This window comes from Anas platyrhynchos, chromosome 5 (genome assembly GCF_047663525.1).
Source record: "Anas platyrhynchos isolate ZD024472 breed Pekin duck chromosome 5, IASCAAS_PekinDuck_T2T, whole genome shotgun sequence".
NCBI classification, from domain to species: Eukaryota; Metazoa; Chordata; class Aves; order Anseriformes; family Anatidae; genus Anas; species Anas platyrhynchos.
The window spans coordinates 36,431,508-36,451,130 of NC_092591.1; the positions used below are offsets into that span (position 1 = coordinate 36,431,508).

At 41.9% G+C, this 19,623-nt stretch overlaps 2 protein-coding genes across 2 annotated transcripts; both read left to right on the forward strand.

Annotated features, from left to right (window-relative positions):
• The first annotated feature begins 1,200 nt into the window (after positions 1-1,200).
• MED6 (mediator complex subunit 6) lies at positions 1,201-10,807 on the forward strand. The gene is made up of 8 exons (XM_027458650.3): positions 1,201-1,354; positions 3,555-3,714; positions 4,743-4,834; positions 7,368-7,450; positions 8,175-8,283; positions 8,759-8,874; positions 9,664-9,691; positions 10,311-10,807. Exons 1-8 carry the CDS (start codon positions 1,333-1,335, stop codon positions 10,439-10,441), a joined length of 741 nt encoding a protein of 246 aa, XP_027314451.1. The 5' UTR covers positions 1,201-1,332; the 3' UTR covers positions 10,442-10,807.
• A 139-nt stretch (positions 10,808-10,946) lies between these two features.
• LOC101795725 (disintegrin and metalloproteinase domain-containing protein 20) lies at positions 10,947-19,483 on the forward strand. Its single transcript, XM_072038831.1, has 2 exons — positions 10,947-12,183; positions 12,345-19,483. The coding sequence occupies exon 2, from the start codon at positions 16,808-16,810 to the stop codon at positions 19,154-19,156; it is 2,349 nt and encodes a 782-aa protein (XP_071894932.1). The 5' UTR covers positions 10,947-12,183; positions 12,345-16,807; the 3' UTR covers positions 19,157-19,483.
• The last annotated feature ends 140 nt before the right edge of the window (positions 19,484-19,623 follow it).

Below are 19,623 nucleotides of genomic sequence, written 5' to 3' on the forward strand. Positions count from 1 at the left end.
GAGTTAAGGGACCAGATATCACCCTCCCCCCCCCATTTCAGAGATGCAGCCTTGAGGCACAGAGATTACAAATATCTCATTTGGGGGTTTAAAATGAGATGGATATCAGTGAACTCGGCTTCTCAGAGTACAGAGAATTATAAAACATGCAAAATATGACAACTATAACTTTTTTTGCAGTGGGTGCTCAGTACGCCTATAAGTCAATTCCTTGGCGTCTGACTCCAACAGATGATGAACGAGATTACTGGACAACTGTAACGGTCAGAGCTTTGTTAATATAAGGTAAGACTGTATTACTGGTAAGAATAGAGTCTAGTTCTCTAAGGCAGCATTATTTTGCCTCACCTATTTATCTTGTCACTTTCTGTAATGTTCACTTAGTACTTTGACATCTTGCAACTTTGGAAATTGGTAAAACAAATGATCTGCAGGCAGCTCTCCTTCACAGAAACCAATTTCAGTATATTTGCAAGTCATATATCAACTCCAACATCAACTCCGACATATTGAACAAGACAGAAATCTTGGAGGGGAGGAATGTTTGTGTGATTCAGTCCATCTCATAATGCATCTGTGCAAGAGGATCAGATAAAGTGCAAATAAGCAACCTCAGTTCTGGTTTGTCCTAACTGTGTTCAGTTTGGGGCCCCTCGGTACAAAAAGGTCATGGAGGCCCTGGAGTGTGGGGCTAAGAAGGGCTAGGAAGTTGATGAAGGACCTTGGAGCACAAGTCTTGTGAGGAGCTGTGAGGGCACTGGGGTTGTTTGGTCTGGAGAAGAGGAGGCTCAGGGGAGACCTTACTGCTCTCTGCAACTCCCTGAAAGGAAGGGGTGGGGAGCTGGGGGTCGGCCTCTTCTCACAGGTAACTGGCGATAGGACTAGAGGGAATGGCCTCAAGTTGCGGCAGAGAGGTTCAGGTTGGAAATGAGGAGACATTTCTGCTCAGAGCAGTCAGGCATTGGGACGGGTTGCCCAGGGAGGTGTTGGAGTCACCGTCCCTGGGGGTGTTCAAGGAAAGGTTGGACGTGGTGCTTAGGGACATGCTTTAGTGGGTGACATTGGCGGTAGGGGATGATTGATGACCAGAGGATCTTGGAGTTCTTTCCTATCCTTAATGACTCCGTGATCCTATTTTTCCACCTGCTGAATTCAGCTCTTCACCCCATAACCCCCACGGCCAGCCCTTAGGACGGCAATCCGAGGCAACGGCATGTGGCGGCCTCCAGCCCCCTCACGCAGCGGGGCCGCCGCCATCCGCGCCAGCACCGCCCGGCCTGGCGGGGCGCTCCTCCCGCCGCCGCCGCTTCCGGGCCTCGCTGAGGCGGCGCCATGGCGGCCGTGGATGTGAGAGGTGCGGCCGGGACGGGGGAACGGGGGATCAGGGGGTCTGGGGGGATCAGGGGGGAAGCCGCGGAGCCCTTCTGGAACGGGAGGGGGTTGGGTGGGGGTTCCGGCATGGGGACACGAAGAGAGCGCTCCGGGGAGCGGGAGGGTGAAAGGTAAACGACGGGTTGCGTCTGGGCGGGTGAGTTGCTGAGGAGGTGGGGATGGGGGGGGGACCCCACCAAGAGCAGCCCTGCTGGGTCTGAGAGCAGTTGGGATGCTTGGCATTGAGCAGGTGCGGGGGCTGAGCCTTAGAGCACACCCTTACATCCAGTTTTGTCGTTTGTTGATCGGTCTGTGCCTGTCATCGGGAGCTCAGCTCAGAGCCCCTTTGAGAGCAATCCACACAAGCAAGAATATTTGAAATGTAATAGGAGGGTGTATTATGGCAAGAATGCAAGTGCTTAAGGCTTTGATTTTGTTGGGAAGGAAAGTTTGTCTTTGGTTTTAAATTGCATTTAGGATAATCAACGCTACTACAGCTTAAGCGCTTAATAAAGGTGCATGCTATGTACTGAGATTCCTTTTTTTTTTTTTTTTTAGGGAAGATAATGGTGTATGTGGAAAAAAAAAATATGAATGCCCCCTGTTCTATGAAGTAGTTAGGCTGGCAAGCCTGAGATTGACAGGGCAAAGCGATTTACTTGTGATTATTATCTTGCGTTTTTTCCTGGCTTGTGGGGCAGGCAGTGTTACTTAGCAGCTGCCCTGAGGAGCAGCTATCAAACAGTGTATGAGCTGACGTTTTGGAACTGAGCTGGCCATCCTCGGACGTAAAGAGCTTCTGCAGAAGTAAAACATTCACAGTGGAGTGTTGAGTTGGCAGATAATGTGTGCAAGTGGAGGAGTGGTTCCTGTGAGAAGGGAGTTCCCAGTTGTTATTCAGTCTGTGGTGGCTTCTCATCACTTACATTTTGTTGTTTTTTAATTCTAAGCATCACATCCCTTTGTTGCCTGCTTTCTCATGTCTCATGAATTGCTTGCTGTTACCAGAATTAAAATAGCTGAATTTCAGGGTGCCTCATGTTAGCAGATTTGTTGGCTATAGAACCAGTTGCTGACTCTGGTTTCTTTGGTCTGTCTTTAACTTTGACAATTCAAGTACTTGAGGAACATAATTTTGCTGCAGTGTGATTGTAAAATTCAATGACTTAAATTCAGATGTCCCCACATGTATAGAAACATACCTGGCATGTAAAGATTTCCATGTTACAGAGTGTATTTCATTTATAAAGCTTGCTTTTTCTGTGTGGTTGTGAATACCTGCATAGTTAGATTTCTGTAAGCCCTGAGATACTGAGTAAGTAATTTGCCACAGAGTATTTGGCAAATTGCTGTAGAATCTGTTGTTTGTGAATGCTGGGAAACATGGGACCAAAGTTAGTATCTTTATTTTCTGGTGTGTTGTTTTTTTGGTTTATTTCCCCAGCATCAAACACAATCATTTTTGAAACATAATGGTATCAGATGCTGTGATATCACAGAGATTTATTTTAATAGCATAACATTGTAGAAATGTTAACAACACCGCTATTTTGTTTCATTATATAGATCTCTGTAATGTTTTACTTTTCAGTACCATGGTTTAGGGCTTGGAAACTATTTTTTCTCAGAAATAAGCTGTTTTAAATGTTACCAGGCTCAGATTTAGTGTAATGTTTCTCACTTTTTTTCCCCCAGTAATAGATTCTAGCTGAGTTCAGTAAATTCAGCTTACCAAAGATGTAGGTTTCATCAATGCCTTTGTTATTCTCTCTACTCAGCAAATGCTGTTGTTCCTAAAATAAATCTATATGATACTACTAAGTAGGTTTAAGATGATACGCAGTGTAAGTTAACCAACTCCCACCAACCCATGCGTGCATGTGTTCACATGCCTGCGTGCAAGCACCCTGCTCCATTTTTGAGATGTTAAAGGTATACCAGCAGCTAGTAGTGAAGAAAAGCAAAATGCAATAATTAAACAAGATTGTATTTCTGTTGTGTATGTAGAGTAGAACTGCAGAAGGCTAAAGGATACCAGTTATGATTTGAACTCTAAAATGCATTTTTAATTCAAACTGGTTTGTGGGGGGCTGCTGTAATCATTAACTGATGGCAATCTACTCTTGGAGATGTTTGCAGTGTTCCTGCCTGCTTTGGTACTCACTGTAAGTTACTCTTCCCAGATAACCTCTTGGGAATTTCCTGGGTGGACAGTTCCTGGATTCCAATCCTAAACAATGGGAGTGTGTTGGACTACTTCTCGGAGCGAAGTAACCCGTTCTACGACCGAACATGTAATAATGAAGTTGTCAAAATGCAGCGGATGACCTTGGACCATCTGAAGTAAGTTGCAATCTGGAACTGCTTCCCACTAGCGTCATTTGTCCCTCCATCCAGAGGCTTTGATAGTTGAACAGAAGCATGCTGGAAACATCATGTTCTGTGCTTTGTAGTCCCACTGCTTGCCAGGGAGCCCAGCTTCTTCTTTTAATTAGAATACTTAGGTGCCTTCTACTTCCTTTCATGCCACCATGCCATTTCAAGGAGTATTGAGCGTGAAGGATTCTAGCTATATCCTGAGATTCTAGTAAATCACCTTTTAGAAATTTCTAATTAGAAAATCTGTCTTCTTTCATTGTCCCAGCTCAATGGAAACTGGGCAGTGGTAACATCTTTTAAGTGTTTTTTCTATGGTCAGTAGGGTTTATGTTAGGGGATACTTTGCATTCATAAGTAGTTTGCGATTCCATGTTCCATTGCCTCCTTGCCATAATTAGTACAGAATTCCTCCGAGGAGCTGGCTTTTTAGTACGGATAATAAAAGTATTGAGTGTTGTAAATAAACTGATCACAGATGGTTGTGTGATGGGATTGCAGCATGTGCAAGTTAACTTTCTTTGCAGTTTCCCATCTGCTACACTGAGCACAAGTGAGATATTCGCGAACTATTTAAAGACTACAATGTGATAAGAAGTGTGCAAGCTGAGCTAAAAGTTCATTGGTAAAGCCACTTGTGTTTGGATGTGCTTGCAGAGAGGCTTTCAAGTGAGAGACACAGATGGTCACATCAAACACTGGTCCTTTGTTTCTGTGTTTAGATGACATCTTTGTGTTAATAGATTGTGTCATCTTTCTTGCTCGTTATTTGTCTGCTAATGTGTTCAGCTCGGATGTGTGAGGTGTTGCAATTCCCTTTTTATACGCAGGTAGGTTTTAATAGCTAGCTCAGGAAATCCTGTGCCTTTATTTACTGAGCATTATCAATAAGCTTCCAAAGCATTTATCCCTGTGCTGCCAGACCCTTGATAGCTCTTCACATCCCACAGATTTTGCTTTGAGAAAGATTTTTATTCTGGTTGTTTCTATTTCAGCCAGATGGTTGGAGTGGAGTACATTCTTCTTCATGCTCAAGAGCCCATTCTCTTCATTATCCGAAAGCAGCAAAGGCAATCTCCAACACAAGGTAAGGTCGCTTGCTTCTTGCCACTCTCGAGAAGGCCAGTCAATTAATCCCTTTTATCTGTTTCTAATTTGTTTGAGCACTTCTGGCTCCTCTTTTCTGTTGTTATCTTAAACCTAAGTATAAGGTTAGGAGGCTTTGTATCAGAGGTGGGGTGGAGTTAACTATGTCTAGCAGGGTGACCTCTGGTGTGTTCAGAGCAGGGATTGCCATCTCGTGGTGAAATGTGAAGAGTGCACTGAGAACGAGCTACCCTGCGGTGTGTGTGTTCATGTACCACGTCTTATTTACATGTTTGGCTAGCCAGGATTTTTTGTTTTATTTAAATATAAGGCTAATGATATCATTAGCTTAATTAGAGCTAATCATCTGAAGTGGCTAGTATTTATTTATTTATTTATGTATTTTTGAGGAGGAGTACCATGATCTCCATTGGTCAGGGAGAGGGATCATTCCTGTTTTTGTCATTTATTCATTCTGCACTATTTTCGCCTTCGGCTATAGTTTGGGTGAACTGCTGAGTAGGATCTTGTCAGTGGAAGACAACCTTTCTAAAAAATGACCATGAGATGCTTCAGATACTTCTTTTGGTTGTTCTTCTGAGATCTTTATATTTTTGAAATCATTAGACCTTTCCAAGTTTTGAATGAAATACCTTTAGCTTTTCTCTCCTTTGCAGGCAGCTGGATTCAGTATTCCTTTTTAACCTTAAATTTGTTAGCTGTGCATGTGCAATTAATTAAAAAAGCAAACACAATTCAATGGATATTGAAATGTCTTCTCTGTTTACTCCGTATACATGTAAAATACTTCAGGTTATTTCCGGGTAAACCTTACAGAAAAGAAGAGCAGGGTTAATGCTAGTTGTTTTCTAAAGTTGTTTTTGTTTAGTGACTTAGACACTGCATTTGCATTTTGCTCTTGTATAGGACTTTGAGTTATGTAGCAATGCTTCTTATTTGCGTGTATCAGATATTCTGATAAGATTCTTATTTGCGTGTATCTGTACTGAAAAAGAACATACATGGTTCCTCCTGTAATGGATTTTCCAGTTGTTCCTTTAATAAACATTTTGAATCTAGCTTTCCAAAGGTGCATATGGAAATGTCACGCACCCCTAAAGTTCCTGTTTAGACACTTAAATCAAGAGTAGATTTGTGGCTTCCACAACAGGGGTTTTCAGACTTCTGCTGTAGTAATGTGCATATGGTGGAACTTAACTGGGACTTCAGTGATGTTTTTCCCATTGTGATTGTACAGTTTGTGCTAGACACCTTGTTTGAATCACATAGTTCCCTGGCTCAAATGTTACCCATATGTCTTATCGTGGTACAAATATTAGTGTATTTGAGACGTGGGAAACTAAATTGTAATGACTTCACAGCTAGTGTTGAGTAATCAGGGAGGACTAGTGCAGGTCTGTCTTAGGATTTCTCTGTGTTTAAAAAAAAAAAAATACTTCAAATTCTTTAAGCCAAGACTTAGCCCATTTGAAGTGGTTAAAGTTTTCTGGAAAAAAAAAATAGACCCAATGATTAGGGATAGTTGTCTGTCCAGGAAAGTAGGTGGCTTGGGTACAGAGCTGGGAGGCGGTAAAGCTGCTGTTCTGTGTCTTTCACCACTTCTAAGGAAACGCTGAGAAGGAACTCCTCTTTCTTTTTAGAAGTGGGTACTGGCTGCAATATGCACCCAGCTGTCTTGGTCTGTTAATTAGGGCAGGTGTCCAAGTTTTGTAAAATGCAAGTACTGGAGGAATTGGGTCCTGTAAGTAAAAAGGTTGTGAAAGAATGAGTTAAATCAGATGGAGGAGCCAGAACAGACCTGTGCACAGGCAAGAGTCTTGGGAATGGGAAGCAGGCAGCATCATGATAGCTTCTCAACTGCAGAATGCTTGGCAGAACGTTATGGAGACAATTGAGATCTTTCTCTGCACTGCAGCTCTAATGAAGAGGAATTTTTGATCCGTTAATAGAGGTTGTCCCAAACCTGATTTAGCAAATGGCTGCTTTGGAAGGTTGTGGGTTTCTTCTTCTTCTTTTTTTTTTTTTTTTTTTTTTTTGGCAGAATGTTACTAGCTTAGAAAGGCATGCTGTGCACATGCTTAGCTGTCATTGGGCTTGGGAAATGTAAATTTAGCTGATAAGATTGCACAGGCTGTAAAAAGCTGACCCCAGAAGAATGAGATTTTTTGTTGTTGTGGATTTCTACCAGTAGCAGAGACTGATGCTACTTCCAGTGCAATTCCAGTGTATTAGCCCTGAATATCCCAACTCTTGCAAGTTCAATTATTTGCTTGCAATAGGAGAGGACTTAAATCTGATGCTTTTCTCTCTGTAAAGCAGACGTTGGGGTTTTTCCCCTTATCCCTTTTGGGAAGGGTTCAAATAAAGCGCCTTTGAGGAAAGACTTAGAAGATGAAACTTCGTGGTGAAATGGATATTGCAATTTCAACTGTTACTACTGAAATTCAACAAATATACGGTCGTCAGCCAGAGCTTTAAACTGATCCTGCATATCTGTTTTTTTCTCCCCACAGTTATTCCACTGGCTGACTACTACATTATTGCTGGAGTGATTTATCAGGCACCTGATCTAGGGTCTGTCATTAATTCCAGAGTTGTAAGTCTTCTGTACATTTGATATATCAGTTTGTATCTGCTTTTATTTTTGATCATTCCCTAGGCTTTTTAAATCCTTCCTTCACTCTACTACAATACTGCACCATTTTCTCCCCCCTTTCTTCCACCCTAAATAGTATGCAGTAAGTTAAAGCCAATGCCAGTGGGTAATGTGGTGTGCATTCAGTGTGGAAATGTAAGATCTTGGAAGAGTGCAGTGTGGTGTAGAAGGCAGGATGCATTCCTTAAGGATTGAGGGATCAGAATAACTGAAGGTAGACAATTGGCAGAATGTGAGGTTCAAACAATCAAAAGAAAAATTAAGTGACAAATACATTTGAAACAGTAATTAAACGTGTTGAACTTCAGATGTTCATGTTAAAGTAATGTGAAATTTCTCTTTAAATGAAACTTCTGTTTTTAAGTTAGTACGGATTTCTCTTTAAATTAAACACTCAAGTTTGTTTTAATTTCTTCTTTTGTCCTGGTAAACAGCTGTTTTTGCAAGTTTTTATCTGTAAGTTAAGAAAAAAAGACACCAACCTCAGTTGTACAGGATCCTGTTACAAGGATTATGTTCTTGGTCTGAAACTAGCTGTCCCAAGTTTCTTTCTCAGAACAAAAAGGCATATAGAATACTAATTTTAAAATCCACACATAAAAAAATTGTACTGTACTTTCTTCCTAAATTCTGAAGACTGCCTTATATTGTCTCATTCTGAAAGCTCACTGCAGTGCATGGAATTCAGTCTGCTTTTGAAGAAGCTATGTCCTACTGTCGCTATCACCCATCAAAAGGCTATTGGTGGCATTTCAAAGATCAAGAGGAACGAGGTAGGATTCCTGGTTGCTCCTGTGTGCCTTGGGAGAGAGGGAGGGTAATACAGGGAAAGGTGAGAAGGAAGAGTTTGAGGCAGTGCATGGTGGTGGTGTAGGGATGAGGTTAAGTGCCTGTTCTGACTGAAGGGTAAGTTGGTGCTCCCTGCCAGGTGGAAGGGTTCTTGTTATTCTGTGCTGGTGTGTGTAGACGTTGAGGCATGGGTGGAAGATGATAATGGTAAGCTATCTGTCAAGAAAATGGACTCAACTTCAACCCACTGGGAACTGAAGTAGGCTTTCAGAAGCCAAACCATTTTGTTTTGAGGTAAAAAATCATTTTGTCTTCCACCAAAAAAAACAAGCAGCATATGTCAAAGAGAAAAATGGAGATGAAGTTCAGAGGAGAGAGACATACCAACTTGTACAACAGAGAATTGCTAAGAGAACAGAACTTTTAATGTAGCTTCCTCTTACATTTTTGTGCTTGCAGAGAAAGCTAAACCAAAAGCCAAGAAGAAAGAAGAACCAAGTTCTATTTTCCAAAGGCAACGGGTAGATGCTTTGCTTCTAGACCTAAGACAAAAGTTTCCACCCAAATTTGTTCAGGTATGATGCTTAAAAGCTGCAGTGTTACTGTAACTTACTCTGAACTTAATGCAGTCATAAGTACTTGAACAGCTGAAACTGACAGCGGGAATCTTCTTGGCTTTCTATGATGGTAAGGCAAGCTAGGTAGTAAATTTGACAAGGAAGCCTTTGATTTGTGTGTGGGATTCCCCTCTGTAATTACAGGAGTTACCAAGACCTTGGCAAAACTGCAAGGGCAAATGTTACTGTACAAATTCCTTACCTATTTATAGAAGGTCTGTTTTTGTCAGCTATCAGATTTTGCTGCTGCTTCCAGTTTCCTGCTTTGTGAGCTGAATCAAACCACCGCAGCTATTGTGTTTTAGTTACTCCATTGTTCTGGATGCCCATTAATCAGCATGGAAATTCTCAGCATTCTGTGAGGCTGATGTGATTTACCTCTGGTAATCTCTAATAGCCCTTTGTTCTATCAAGTCTTCTGGTTGGCAGCAATGAAAATGATTTTATAACAACTTGAAAAACTGCTCTTCAGATATTGGGAAGGACGGGATATCTGAGCATATTTTGATTTAGTTCTTTTCAGCTGTCAGGGGAAAAACAACATTAAAAAATGAATATTTTTGTTTAAACAAAATCAGCTTAATTTTTTAAAGTGTATTTAGTGATGTGTTCAACAGCCCTCCCTTCTACCCTCAACTCACGTGTAACAGGACATTGCTTGGTGTGTATTCTTAAGCGAATACTAGGAAGGGTCAAGAACTATGACTGATTCCACTGATTTTCTGTTTTTTTTTTCTTTCTCCACAGCAAAAGCCTGGAGAAAAACCTATCCCAGGTAAAATTCTAATATTACCACAAAATATTTATTATATTAAAAAAAAAGGCTATATGTAGCAGTGTCTTTCAGTTGCTCTATGAGCTCCTCACCATTTCTACTGAGGTGCTTAGGGATTCTGGCATTGCCCCGCTGTGCAAAGTACTAGGTAAGAGCAGAGCTCTCTCTGACAGCCAGAGTGAAATTGAAGAAACGAGTATTCTGCTCCCTATCTTGAAAATGTCTTGCCCTTTTCATCTGTACAAACTGTATTGCCTACCAGTCCAAATGCAGGAAATGGTCTTTGAAAGCACCAGGTAGGGAAAGGGTAAAAGGGAAGGAATAGTTCGGTCAGTCTGGCATCCTAGTGATTTTAGCAAAGTGCTACAAGCTTAGGAAAGCATGTGAAGGCTTTTAGGTGATCTTCTTTAGGAACCTTGAAACAGGAAAAGCATGAACTAGATTTCAAACCATTCCACTTTTTAAAATCTGTATAGGTGTGAGTTTAGTCCATGGTTGTTCTTAAGCCTTTGTAATTATTTTTGTCCCTTTGAAATCAACAATATTTTCTAAGTACTCTGAAGAATATTTTAGGAATGGAAATTGGAGGTTTAACACTGTTTTGCTGTTAATTCTTAAGTGGATCAAATCAAGAAGGAACCAGAACCAGCCCCTGAAGCTGTCAAGCAAGAGGAAAAAGAGACTGTAAAGAATGCTCAGCAGACTGCTAGCGCTAAAGGACCACCTGAAAAACGGATGAGACTGCAGTGAAGGGAGAAGTTGTTACACGTCTGGATTAGTAGCTGGAAAACTGCAGATTCCTGCTCCCCTTTCTTCATATTTAAGCTCTTCAACTAAGACTGACAATTCAGGGATTGAAGTCCCTGTAACAGCTTTTTCTGTAGAAGCCTGTCACAAAAATTTTAATGGAGGATGTGAGTTGCCTCAAAGAAGGTGTTCTCAGTATTTGTCCTGTTTTGGATGTTGACTCCTGGGAATAGGTCTTACAGGGATGTATTTTGCAGCCTTCTGAAAGCTACAAACCCCTGCCTCCCTTCTGTCTTGGTTTCCTATGTAAAAAGAAAAAACTTTTATTAAAAAAATCTGAATCCTCAGCAAATAAAATGATGGCTGCTACGATGCCTTTCTTAAATACTTTGTTAGTAGCAAATATGCCATATGTGCTGGCATTACTATTTTTTTTTCTCAAATATCAGAATATATTGTGCTATTTTGAGCAAGGCAAGTTCCAACTAAATGATTTAGGCTGTCTGCTATAAATTGTTGTGCCTTTAGTGTGCTTGGGATAAAGATCAGAAATTTGATAGCTGGAGACTCAAGTCTGTGTTATTAGATACCAAACTGCTCTAAGCCTCTGATACATTCTTGGGCGCTTATTTTACTTGAAGGCTTAGCTAGTGTTTTATAATAAAATCTAGACTTCTGAGGGAGACTTATGATGGTATAAAACAGGCTAAATTTTCTTGCAGTTGCAAACTCAGAGTGAGACTGTTTATATTTCTCCTTTTTACCACGCTGTCACTCAAATATCAGTTACATACCTCTTCATCTGTGCTTCTAGCACCTTCTTGCTGCATATTGCCACCTTGATTAGTCATCTGCCTTCTAGACCTGAGGAGGTAGGGCAGTGGAGAAGAACTGCTAACAGTAATGCACTTTACTACTCAGGTATGCTGCTTACAGAAATCATTTTTTTGGCTTGCAGAAGAAAAAAAAAAAACAGAAACCATTGATTGCAAAGAAATGACTGCTGGTTTCTTTTTTATTTTTTTTTTTTTTTTGTCAAAACAGTAGAGCAATCCTTGTTTTCTTTACCCAAACCTGCTTTCTTGCAGTAAACGACAAAAAGGGCTGTACATAGCATATAGAATGTACGTAGGAAGGAAGACTAAGATAGGCTTAGATTGTTGCCTCAGATTTATTTTGAGGTTATGAGAGAGACTTTATTTCTGTTCAGTAACTATCAAAGAGTTCTGACTGGATAGCTATTGAATGATGGAAAGACCCATGTAATTTTTGTCCTGTAATCCACAGCTGTAACAGGAAATACAAATAAGCTGATAGCTGTTCACTGTTGGTGCAGATATTAGAAATAGAATTGATATATCAGTATACTTAAGTGTGTATTAGGTTAAATATTTATCACATGGGTGAATTTTGAACAGCTATTTATTGAAACATTGATGGAAGTAGATAATAAGGTAGTATGAACTATTAAATCAATATATAGAGAGAGAGAACAGTTATTCTGGAATGCTCAATACAAGACAGAACTAATTATTTAGGCTTGAATAATTACCAGGTAGCATGAATACACTAAGAAAAGGATGTTGCTTCTTTCTTATATTAAAGAAATTACTTGAAAGGAAGGAGCTCAAGAAGTGTCAAAGCCAAAGCCTTGTCTACCCACGTGGTGGAAAGGGGACATCTCCAGAAATGAGGCACGAGTGATGAGGAAATTCAAGAGTCCCTACCGAGTTTTTGATATCCAGGTAAAGTTCTTGGAAAGGGCTGTTAAGGCAGTTAAAGTTCTATGTGGTTATTCGTATCAGTAAGAACCTGGAAGCTATTTGGAAAAACCTTAAGTTAAGAAGATGACTAGATTGCACTGTAATGAAGATCTAGCTTTTTTTTTTTTTTTTTTTTTTTTTAGGAGGAAAATTAACTACTTGCACATCAAAGAAAGATTTGAAATTACCAGCAAAGGAAAGATATCTTGCCTATTGCTAAAGGCATGCCAAAATGGTCAAAAATAGATGCTGGAACACATGCTACAAGTAAAGAATTCTATTAGTAACTGGGTTTCCCCTGAAATAAATTATGTTGTACAGTTCAAATTCCAGAAAATGAATTCTGCCAAAGTACAGGGTTTTGAAGAAGGGCAATAATATGAGTAGGAGAAAAAAATCCATGAAGTCACTGGTAGGACCAAGACTTCAGTGTCTTAGGAAAGAAAAGACAAATATTGAGTCTTTATAAAATTAAATGAGTGCTGCAAAGTAAGCAGGGAAGTGGAGAGACCTTGTTCTGTTTTGCATTACAGGTATACAGGGACAAGCTAATGAAGCTGAATGTAATTAACATTTGAAATGAATCATACTTCATGCTCAGTGTTTATGATTATGTAGAGATGAGGGTGAAACTTGAGGGGGCAGTCTGTCCTCATGGTTGCCTCCTGTAACAGTGTTTTTGCTTTCTGCAGATGACCAGGTATTGGCCGGTGTCAGACAGGGCATTAAAAAGGATGGACTTCTGGTCTGATCCAGTCTTAGTGCCAACATCTAAGCTATTGAGAGGGTAGAAAATGGCTTCCATGCATGAAAAAGACAATTAGAATATGATAATCCTCTTTGAGGGGAACGATCTCTTCCTGAAAAACAAACAAAAATCAAGAGCTGTAAAAAGCACAGATTATAATATAAAGCAATGGGGAGCATTATCAATGAATGTGTCAATTTCTTAGCTGTCTTGCAGTGCTGAAGGCTTACTGTAGTTGGGAGTCAGGAATTGAAATCTTTTCTGATCCTGTTATTTGCTGACAAGATACTCTCAATTTTATCAGTTAAATGAGCTTTGATATTAACTTGCTGAAGTGACGTTATATCAGTTATTACTGCTAAACTCCAAGTAATATACTGTCAGAAAGCTGTTAAACTGTTACCTAGTCAGTTACATTTCTCAGTGTGTGAGAACCTAAGTCTTTTTTTTCTCTCTGGTGTTTTTACAGTGTCTCTTGTTTGGAACCTGAGCACTGAAGTCCAAAGTCCTTCAGAGGACATTCAGTATTTGTAAAGCTTATAAATGAAAGGAAATAAGGAAGCAGTTCCAAAATTTGTACTGTGTGTCACTTTCTTTTGCATAAAGGAGGTATTTGGTTGTACAATGGATCTATAATTTTTCTCTGCTTTTAGGTTTCAATCAGGTAGTTGCAGGAACTAAAAATGACCAAAAAATCTAATATGAATATTGTCCTGAGAGCCTGGAGGTACATATTAATGTCTGCATACATGTCCATATGAACAGAGAGGCATACAAATGAGTATATACATATGCACACACATTTGCAAAAAACTGGCCACGTTACAGGAAGAGAGGGAGTTTTGCTATCTCAGTTCATTATGCAAAACTAATGGTATCTGAAATGCGACATAAATACTGTCCTTTCTGCTCTTCACCAAGTAAAGTGTGACCAGGTGATGCACTTTGCTCATTCATTCCTCTTTGCCACCCTGCCTCCATATTTCTTATTTTGGTAACCTTTTGGTAGTCAAAAAAGTTATATGTCATTTGGACAGTCTGTACATGTTGTTTGCCAAAGAAAGCTGTAGTTGGATATAGGCAATGGGAAAAAGACAAAGGGGGGTAGATCATAGAATAGAATAGAATATCCTGAGTTGGAAGGGACCCTTAAGGATCATCAAGTCCAACTCTTGACACCGCACAGGTCTACCCAAAAGTTCAGACCATGTGACTAAGTGCACAGTCCAATCTCTTCTTAAATTCAGTCAGGCTCGGTGCAGTGACCACTTCCCTGGGGAGCCTGTTCCAGCGTGCAACCACTCTCTCTGTGAAGAACCCCCTCCTGATGTCAAGCCTAAACTTCCCCTGCCTCAGCTTAACCCCGTTCCTGCGGGTCCTGTCGCTGGTGTTAATGGAGAAAAGGTCTCCTGCCTCTCGACACCCCCTTACGAGGAATAGATACGAGCTTTATTTTTAGATGAGGCGTTCCCTGTGAAGAAAATTAAGATTTGTTATGCAAATAGGTTGTGGCTTCACTGAGCAGACAGATGGCTTCTGAACAAAAGCTGATGTGACATATTTCTTAATTTTTTCCCCCAATATTTTTAATTGTGATAATCAGGCATTTTAGACAGTTCTTGGAGAAAGTGGTGAATTTTTGATCAAGTGTTATTTTGGTCCTGTATTCACACACAGAACAAACCAGTGGTCACTTGATGAGTATTCTTCTGCAGCCTAATGTGGCTCATGGATGGGTGAATGGTGGGGACAGGGTATGATGTAGTACTATTGACCCCAACAATCAGAAGGTTTAATTTCTTACTGCCAGAACAGTGGATTTCAATGTGTGGTCCGCAAGACTGCTGAGTGTCTGTACCCTGTTCCTAAAGACCCAACAGGAGGTAAGTGAGAAAAAAGTAAAGCTCTTGCTGAGATTGTTTCATAGTAGCTTGCACCTCCACTGAAACTTTTAGGGGACTACAAGATGAAGAAAAAAAAAAAAAAAGAGAAAACTGCAGAATACTAAGAAAGCCAATTACACCTTCTCAACAAATGTTTTTGCTCTTGAAGAAGCTGTGGATTGATGCAATCTTTCTTCCATGCTCTCTACTATAAGGTCAGTCACCTTTTTTTTCTTCCAACCTGTTTGTTAACATATAATAGGAATGTTTCTCTCCCTCCCACTTACTGTTCGCTTAATAAGAGTACAGAAGTGCAAGGTTCTGTTAGTCTGAATGCAAATGTCATTGCTTTTTATGTGCTCTTGATGCCAAAGGGCTTGCTTTAGATGCTCAACGCAGTGTCAAACTGTTGACTTGTTCCTGCCCCCAAAATAACGTGCTTATGAGTTCAACGGTTGAACCCAGATACTTTCAAGTCCTAACTGTGCAGTTATGTGTATATTAAAAGAGAAAAAATGTAGTAAGAACCTTATGGGGGTAGGACGTACATCTAGCAAGTTGGGAGACTGATTTAATATGGGCTGTCCTATAATTAATGGTCACACAGCAGAAGTATGAATTTAAAAATAGCACTGCACACGGATTATGTAATAGGATTTTCCGTTACAGCTACTGTGGTCTGAATTATGTTTATTTCAAGAGGCATAAAGTGACACTGTTCACAGCCCTGGAATGCAAAACCAGTGTGAAAAGTGGTGGACGATTATTCAACAGCTAACTGCACATAGAAGACTTCACAGAAAATAATTTCTTTAGTTGTAGAGGTAACTCTAATAAGAAAATTAATCTAAGATTAACTTAGGCCATGAGTTTGTTTGCTTTTAGGTAAAGTGGTAATAAACAATTTCAAACAATGTACAATTATGGTTATCTATCGCTATCAAGAAAGATCCTGATGAAGCAGACATCCTCCTATTTTCATTCCTTTAATCTAGTGTTTTATTACTGGGTGTGCACTATCAATGCTGGCCACACTCAAAATGAATGCATGGAAATGTGTCCAGTGCTGAAAAGAAAGTTGTAAAGAGTTCCTAAAAGATAACAGCTGTTGGTGTGTTGGATCCCAGCACTACATGCCAAAAAGCATGCATAGCTGTGCTGTGCTTAACCTGCCTTACCCCAGTCCAGGTCACTGTCTTAGGGCTGTATCTTGATGGAGCAGTTCCCTAACACTGAGATGGCAGCCAGGTGGTAGATGCACATGCAAGCAGCCTCTTCCCTGTGCTCAACAAGCACAAACATTTGGAAAGGCCATGATGTAGGAAAGCCACAGCTGCACTGGTGGCATTTGTAATTGATCGCATTGCTGTACATACATAGCAACTGGTAGGCTTTATGGGTTTATACCTGGAGCTAGGAGTTTGCTTCTATTCAATCAACCCTAGTGGAATCAGATTCATCCTTTATTCTGTTTTTCATGTGTGTGTGGGTAGGTGTGTCACTAGCTATAGTAAGACAGGCTATGAAAAGGCACCACGGAGTGTTATGTCCTGCTATCCAGCATTTCTTTGCTTTTCCATTTGAGGCCCTAAGCTCTTTTCACACTCTGTTGAGTCAAAATTGACTGTTCCTGATCTTCACTCACAAATGATCTTTTAATAAAAAAGCGAACAAAGCCAAAGCCAACCTTTGAGCTATTTCAACAGATTTTTTTCCCCTTGTGGTCTAACCAAATGATTTATTTGCTCTCTGCAGACATAAATGACTAGGAGTGTGAAACTCAGCTGGGGCTCCTCCTTATGCAGAGCTCTTACACCTGCACAGGAGAAATACCTATCCGTTTGAAAATGAGGATTATAAAAAGCTGAGAACGTGCCTGTGTTGGACTAATTCTATTTATTCCTCCACAAAAACCTCTGTACGTGCTGGCAGAGCAGCGTCTGGCTGTCTTGAGGCACATTCACAGCCCTCCGAGATGTACCCCGGGTGTTGGGGCGCCATTTCCCGAGGCGGGAGGCGAAGGAGGCCGCCATGCTGCCGCTCGGCCTCAGTTCCTCGCAGGGGGAGGGCAGGCACTGAGGGGCAGTTGGGGATGTGGGGGTGGCTCCATTCCAGGCTCGGGCCCCGCACGAAGCCAGGCACGGGGCAGCGCCAGGCGGTGGCCATGGGGACGCTGCTGCTGCTGCTGCTGGGGCTGGTGGGGTGCCCCGCTGCCCAGGGGGGCGAGCCTGGGACGCTGCAGATCACCAGCATGTGGGTGACGGTGCCGCGGCAGTTGAGCCCCCGCGCCGACACCAACCCCCTGACCGTCTCCTACTGGCTGGAGGTGGACGGGCGGCCGCGGATCCTGCGCCTACGGCCCAGGAGGGGCTTGGTCTCCCGGCCCTTCACCTTGGTCACCTACGGCGAGGACGGGGCGCGCCGGGAGGAGCACCCCTTCGTGCAGGACGACTGCTTCTACCAGGGAGAGGTGCAGGGAAGCCCCGGCTCCCTGGTGGCCCTCGGCACCTGTGGCAGGGGCCTCCGTGGGGTGCTGTGGGTGGAAGGTGGCACCTACGAGATCGAGCCCATCCCCAACGATCCGGCCTTTCGGCACTTCCTCTACCGCATGGAGGCGTCTGACAGCCCCATGGGCCCCACCTGTGGGCTGACCCCAGAGGAGCTGCAGTACCAAAAGGGTTTTCTGCCATGGCTCCAGGCCCCCTTGGTGGACGACGAGTACATGCTGAAGGAATGGTGGACGCACATCAGGTATGTGAAGATAGTGGTGGTCGTGGACAACGTGCGGTTTGTGAGGTCGGGCAGGAATGAATCCGAAGTCTTGAGGCAAGTCATAGAAGTCATCAATATCGGGGACTCCCTGTATGAACAGCTTTCTGTTCAACTGTTCCTTGTGGGACTGGAGATCTGGACCAAAAGTAATTTTATAAACATCACTAACTCTGTAAGCAAGGCACTTGGAGACTTTAACAAATGGCGAAAATCAGACCTGTATCCACGGATGCGCCACGATACCGCTCACTTATTTGCATATCAGAGCTTTGGAAGTAGCCTGGGGTTGGCATATGTGGGGTCCATATGTGATAGACAGTGGGCAGCAGCAGTTGATTCCTTCACCAACAAGAAGTTGTCCTCGTTCATTATCACGTTTGTCCATGAGCTGGGGCATAATCTTGGGATGCGCCATGACGAACCGTACTGCAAATGCAGGCGGAAGAGATGCATTATGTATGAAACCGAAGTCGACACCGATGCGTTCAGTGACTGCAGTTACAAATACTACTTTGACTTGCTTGGGAGTGGTGGTACCTGCCTGCGTCAGCCACCGGCACCTGGCAGCTACTACACCTTGAAGCGTGAATACTGTGGGAATAAGATAGTAGAAAGCGGAGAGCAATGTGACTGTGGTTCACGGTCAAGCTGCAGAAAGGATCCTTGCTGTCACCCCAACTGTACATTAACTGCAGGTTCAGTTTGTGCTTCTGGAAAATGTTGCAAGGGCTGTCAGGTCAGTCCAGCAGGAACACTGTGCAGAGCAAGTACCAGCATCTGTGACCTGCCAGAGTACTGCAACGGGACTTCCCCGTGGTGCCAGCCAGACTTGTACATGCAAGATGGAACCCCTTGCAAAGATGGTTCCTATTGCTATCGAGGAAAATGTACTTCCCACGATGAACAATGCAAGCGTCTCTTTGGCAAACAAGCTAGGGTTGCTCCTTTAGATTGTTTCATAGTGAATACTGAAGGTGACCGTTTCGGAAATTGTGGTATTCGTGACAATATTCAGTTTATACGATGCAGCATTGAGAATATGTTATGTGGTAGGATACAGTGTGAAAACATACACAGGTTGCCTTTTTTGCAAAACCACATAACAGTAGTCCAAACCCCTGAGGAAGGTAAAAAGTGTTGGGGCCTTGACTACCACGTAGGGATGGCTACAGCTGACCTAGGGGCTGTGGAAGATGGCACGCCATGTGGTAGTGACATGCTTTGTATCAAAAGGACATGTACCAATATGTCCGTGCTGAACTATGACTGCAACGTAACAAAGTGCCATAACAGAGGAGTGTGTAACAATCGTAAGAACTGTCACTGCAGGTATGGATGGGCTCCTCCAGATTGTGAGTGGGAAGGATTTGGAGGTAGCATTGACAGTGGACCTGCTCCACCCGAGGAGGTTTTTCAGAGAGCAAAAATAGGAGTAGCAGTATTTAGCTTTCTTTTTCTCTTTGTCCTTGGAGTTGCCCTTACCATATATTTTAAACGGGAAGTAGGGGAATGGCTTAGGAGGGAAAAAGGTTGGTGCCGTGGAAGAAGATAGTAGTTCTTCCAAAGCTGTAGCTGTGGATGCTCCTGGGAAAATCTCCAATTACCCTTGAGCAGAGCCAGCTGATAACTCATCAAAGTAATTCAACACGTTCTGAATAGTTATAATCTAATATAATTTTATTAAATACAGAGTAAATGTTATCTTTGTTTATTTTAAGTTAATAAATGCTGGCAGTAAGGTATGCTAGTTTTTTGATTTGCTCTTTGAGCTCTCGAAGTAGTTAGGCAAACAGTAGGTATAGCTTTTATGCTCCATATCAACTGTTTACAAATGTAAACTTTTTAAAACAGGTGTAAATAAATGGTTTGCTCTACTTTACTCCTTCATCTAATGCTTTCTTCAATTCAGGGAGAGGTATTTGTGAACATTTTGCTTCTGTCAGCCAGTAATAGCCAAAGAGAAAAAAGAATTGCTCTTACAGTCTCTTCATTGAAGATGCACCTGAGACATGCAGGCAG

Excerpts from the sequence above, each read along its gene's own strand:
- LOC101795725 (XM_072038831.1), top strand. The coding sequence starts at position 16,808 with ATGTACCCCGGGTGTTGGGGCGCCATTTCCCGAGGCGGGAGGCGAAGG.
- MED6 (XM_027458650.3), top strand. The coding sequence starts at position 1,333 with ATGGCGGCCGTGGATGTGAGAG. Across the intron at positions 3,715-4,742 it reads ATGACCTTGGACCATCTGAA|CCAGATGGTTGGAGTGGAGT; the intron begins GTAAGTTGCAAT and ends TTTCTATTTCAG. Across the intron at positions 9,692-10,310 it reads TGGAGAAAAACCTATCCCAG|TGGATCAAATCAAGAAGGAA; the intron begins GTAAAATTCTAA and ends TTAATTCTTAAG.